This window comes from Phoenix dactylifera, chromosome 11 (assembly GCF_051530095.1).
Source record: "Phoenix dactylifera cultivar Ajwa chromosome 11, Ajwa_hap1_PhDact_Kaust_v1.1, whole genome shotgun sequence".
Lineage (NCBI taxonomy): Eukaryota > Viridiplantae > Streptophyta > Magnoliopsida > Arecales > Arecaceae > Phoenix > Phoenix dactylifera.
This window is the reverse complement of record NC_143200.1, coordinates 3352949-3357895: the sequence shown is the minus strand read 5'-3', so window position 1 is coordinate 3357895 and position 4947 is coordinate 3352949. Positions and strand designations below refer to the sequence as shown.

The 4947-nt window shown below is 44.9% G+C and overlaps 1 protein-coding gene across 1 annotated transcript; it reads left to right on the top strand.

Moving 5' to 3' along the window:
- Positions 1-3549: 3549 nt before the first annotated feature.
- Positions 3550-4724, top strand: LOC103714174 (uncharacterized). Its single transcript, XM_008801340.6, has one exon. The coding sequence runs from the start codon at positions 3643-3645 to the stop codon at positions 4570-4572; it is 930 nt and encodes a 309-aa protein (XP_008799562.4). The 5' UTR covers positions 3550-3642; the 3' UTR covers positions 4573-4724.
- The last annotated feature ends 223 nt before the right edge of the window (positions 4725-4947 follow it).

The following is a 4947-nucleotide window of genomic DNA, read 5'->3' as shown; positions in this document are numbered from 1 at the left end:
GTGTTTTGGCATTGTTCCATATAACCCCTTGGCAAACTTCAATTTAGTTGTTATAGTTTTAAAGAAAACTAGTTGAGGACCCTATTTTAATGTTTGAAAGATAAGACTTTTGTCAAATTTTGGAAAATTCTTGTTAAGAAAGAAACTTATATTTTGTAAATAATTACAATATAAAATCTAACAATCTATAAAATCTAACATGTGACAAATTTTGTCTTCTAAGATTGAGAAGAAAGGCATATCTTATTGTGCGTCATTTAGCGTTTTTTTTTTTTGGTAGTTCAAGAAAACCCGGTGAACTATGTTCGAGTAGGGTTGTTAGTCTTGGTGTTAGAGACAAGGATAACTTATGAAGCTTCTTTTAGAGTGTCCATATCTTTGACTACTTTTCTTGAGACGAAGTAGTGCCAATATCTACTAACTCTAAATTAGGCTTCTATTTTTCGCTCATTATCTCCTATTCTCTATCATTTAACCCTTTTAAACAGTGTATGCGCAAATGATATCCACATTGCTGATCTTGATTAATGTCTTAACGGGGTCATATTTTTTCTTTTCGATATCCAACCCAAAAGAACTCGGTAGAGAATAATCGATTTCATATGAAAAGTACATCCTCTACAACTTTTTGCTTCGTTGAATTAATCAATCACTTATAGCTGGCCATCATGGAGAGCATGTTAGTATCTGCCATTAACATTATACATGGGACTCATGTCCTTCATACTTCAAATAAATAATACAAGTTGAATCGACGAACAAACATAATGGTGGATAGACAAACAATTAGTAAACACATTGGCATATGCACATTGAAAAGAAAACAAGTACTCACAAGTAGATGTGCACATATATGAAATAGGCATTTTAATAGAACACCTTATGATAAAGAGAGAAGTGACATTATTTAACAAGGAAACAAAGCTCTTATTTCTATTTGATTGAATTTATCAAGATTGCTTCTGTTACCTTCCGAAGAAGTTTCATCAATATTAAATATTGAACATGTTATCTGATTTTATGACATAGTTTACCTTGTTTTGTTTCAACTAATAATGTATTGCAAGAAAGCATAAACTAGGCTTCTCTTTTGTCATATATTCTCTTTCTCTCTCTCATCAGTTTTATCATGATTGTAATATGAATCGGATTGCATAAGCTGTGATCCAATCATCCCTATTCCAGTGAACAAGATCTAAGCCATTCGGGTTTTTTTCTTTTCAATTTCAAGGATAAGAAGGAGCTGGTTCTGCACTTACATTTGGTTAACAAAGCATCTTTTTTTTGGAAGGGGAATAACAAGAGCAGTTTTTTTATATTGTTATTTGGCTATATCATGGGCTTATGATATTTCATCTAAAATGTTCATTTGCGAATGGCTGTAGTGTATTTGAAAGTGTAATATAGTTAAGATTCAATGCCTTTAAATTTGGACTATAGTTGGTGTTGCACTCCAAATTATCTATTATTTATTAATTTTAACTGCATGAAATATAGTGCATGCATATCTATCAGAATGCTATAACACATGATGAATTTCATTCCTCGCAAGATTTAATCATTTTTTTTTCATATAAAAAGATGTTATTTGTGGTTAATTATATCAGGAGACATGAACCATCATGATAACATTGATATTTTTTGCTTCGATAGTGCTTGACTAGTATGCTGCTAACCAATAATCAGAATAGCAAATGCCCATCTATAAAATTCTGAGTACATGGTTGGGACAAAGAAGTGCATGAAACCTTTCTTTTTTCTTTTTTTTTGCTGCATATCCAATGTCAAACAGGTCATTATATTGGTTGTAACTTTAGAATACTTAAGATGATAGGGTGGCTGGGTTTATGGAATTTGTAGCCTTTTGCCATAATAATATTTGGTTTTATTTTTGTGGCAGGGATCAAGCTTACTTTATTATAATCTAACAAGTGATATGTAATTTATTAGACAACTAGATTGGATGTGGTGGTGTATTTGAAATTCTGGTTGTAAGTGGTGTTATGATGTAATTGAGAATCTAGTTGTATAGAGGGTGCTGGTATGCTAATCTCATTTGGGTATCAAGGCTATTGCTTGTTTGAAATTAATGTTGAAGATTGTCCTACTTTCGGTCATCATCAGAAAGACTCCAGTTCAGAGGCAAATTTTTTTAAAAAAATCATGCTCCCACTCCTTACATATGGACCCATAATGGCCTACCGATTTTAATTTCTGTGGCATCTCCTAGATGGATTGATGCACACTTTCTTTCTACCTTGATCGAGTCCTTTTATTGACAAAATTATAGAATGATATGCATTGAGCTTGCGAGTTACCACCGACAGCCTTGCAATGGATTCTGATTGCATTAATCTTCTTTTGCAATATCAATCATTTTAACTACTTTCTTTCATCGGCTTGTAGAGGTCTTAAAGCGGCCATTGTGGAACCCAATGGCCGCCCAGTCTTTGGTGTTTAATTTTGAAAATGACTACTTAACTCTGATTATGAACCATGGCCATCCTTCGTCATGCGGAGGAGATCTTCCGCGCCATCACACCGTTGCCCCTTGGGATGACTGAAAAAATCTAGAGCTCCCCTCTCGCTTATGTAGCTTCCAGAACTGTACAGGTCTTCTGGGATCCTCCATTCCTGACTTTTTCAAGGTAAAATTTTAACGGTAGTGTCGGAGAGAGAGGGTGTACTGGAAGCGTCAGATTCATTAGCAGAGACCACGAGGCTCAACTGGTTGCAGCAGGAGGCCGGCGGATCTTCGACACGTCCGTGGTTTGCGCGAAGCTCAGGACTGCATGAGAGTGAGTCACCTATGTGAGGCAGATACTGGGTGCGGACTGCATTCTACTTGAGGAAAACTCGGCCACGGTGATAGAGTGGATACGAGGTCGGGGACTCGGTGAGAGTTCGAGCCTGCTGCTTTGTGATGTTCGTAGACTTTTAGGCGAGAATAGTCTCTCGTGAGCCACTCACGCCGATTGAATGACCTCATTTGCGGCCCACCACTTAGGAGGGTTCATCTGAGGCGAGGGTATATCAGTGCCCTAGTCTCTCTGTCATTTTTTTCTTCTAATTTTGTTGGTTGTACCATGTCTGGCAAAGTTGCACCCAAAAAAAAAAAAAAAAAAAAAAAGCCATGGCCATCCATCTGCATCCTCTTGCACGTGCGATCGCACGTGCCAATTGCCACCTTGGACCGGCGAGCCGGGGCTCTTCCACGAGTCAAAGGGGCAGCCTCCCGCGCCCCCACCGCTCCCCGAAGAGCCATCCCCACGTTACTGGAACCTCGCACGTGCCCTCCCTCCATCCGGACCACGCTCCCGCGCCTCCACGTTGCCACTCGAATCAAGCCGGGTGCTACGGCATATACCGCCACGTGGCCTTCGGACGAATATCCTCTCCCGAACCTTCCAGACCTGAATCGGATAATCCCTTCCCCATCTTATCTTTTTTACTTTCGTTAACAAAAAGAAATATTAGAAAACGACGGAGGGACAAGGAATATTCCACGGCAAAATTCCACCCCCAAAATTGATAGAAATTAAATTTATTTCATCATCTCACCTTCCTCCTATAAAGCCCACTCCCCAACCATCAGCTCTCTTGAGCTTTTAAAGAAGGAAGCTCTGAGACTCTGACTGGCAGATGGCGGTATCCATCCGGGCGAAGAGGGTGACTGACCCGCTGGACGACGAGGCGAAGGCCCGCCTCCGCGGCGACGACGAGGCGAAGGCCCGCTGGATGACCGGCTACGCCGGTAGCAGCAGCGGCAGCGAGCACGAGGCCACCCCTTGTCTCTCCGGACTCGTCCACGCCTTCCTCCTCGAGAGCGCAGCTGGCGCCCCCTCCGCCGCCGCCCCCGGCGGCTACGCCTCCGACGTAGGCGGCGCTTCCGACGACGACGATGCCGGCGACCGCGCTGCGGCCGCCAAGGAGACTGTTCGGGATTTGCTCGATCCGCCGGTGGAGAGGGACCCGTTCCGGGCCCGGCTGGTTTCCGATGTCCTCGCGGCGGCAGAGGCTTTTGCCGGGGTGAGAAAGAACGGATCGGCATTCCGGAGGGCGGTGATGGCGACGCTGAGGGTGGCGGGGTACAATGCCGGGATCTGCAAAGCGAGGTGGGAGAGCTCCGGTGGGGTCACCGCCGGAACCTACGAGTACATCGACGTGGTGGCGGCGGCGGCGGCGGCGGGGGAGGTGAGGTACATCGTGGACATGGAATTCGCGGCAGAGTTCGAGGTGGCGCGGGCGACGAAGGATTACGGGCGGGTGCTGGCGGCGCTGCCGAGGGTGGCGGTGGCGCGGACGGAGGCGGTGCGGCAGGTGGTGCGGGTGGTGGCGGACGCGGCCCGCCGATCCCTGCGGAGCCAGGGGCTACACGTGCCGCCGTGGCGGAAGAGCCGATACATGCTCGCCAAGTGGCTCGGGCCGTACCGCCGAACGGTGAACACTCTGCCATCCTCCGCCGGTGCCCGCATGGCTGGAGGCGGCGGCGCGGAGGTGAAGTGCCGGACCGTGGGGTTTCCGGAGGCGTCGGCGGGGAGGCTTGTGCCTCGGGCCGGCCGGACGAGGTAGAGGAAAAAGACAAAAGAGGTACTGTTTTCTTGAATTAGCTAATGGGGCGGCAGACAAATTATTACGTAGAATTCCTCCACCACGTCAGCTATAGACCAGCCCAATAAAAATTTGGTAAATAATTAATTTTATCTCAACCCTAACCTCCGGCATCTCTCTCCGGCCCACGTCTCCGGCCTGATTGGTGACTGCCAATTAGCCTACATGGCATCCTTCTTCTCAATAGTGATGTTCTGTGAGCTATATGTTGAAGTTTTGTGATGATCAAGGGTTGTATAGAGGTCTTGTAATATGATGTGCTGAGGAAATTCTTTCAGAACCTTATTCCATTGTTGGGATAGATATGTGAGAACTGGCTACGTGCTAGAAGTTAAA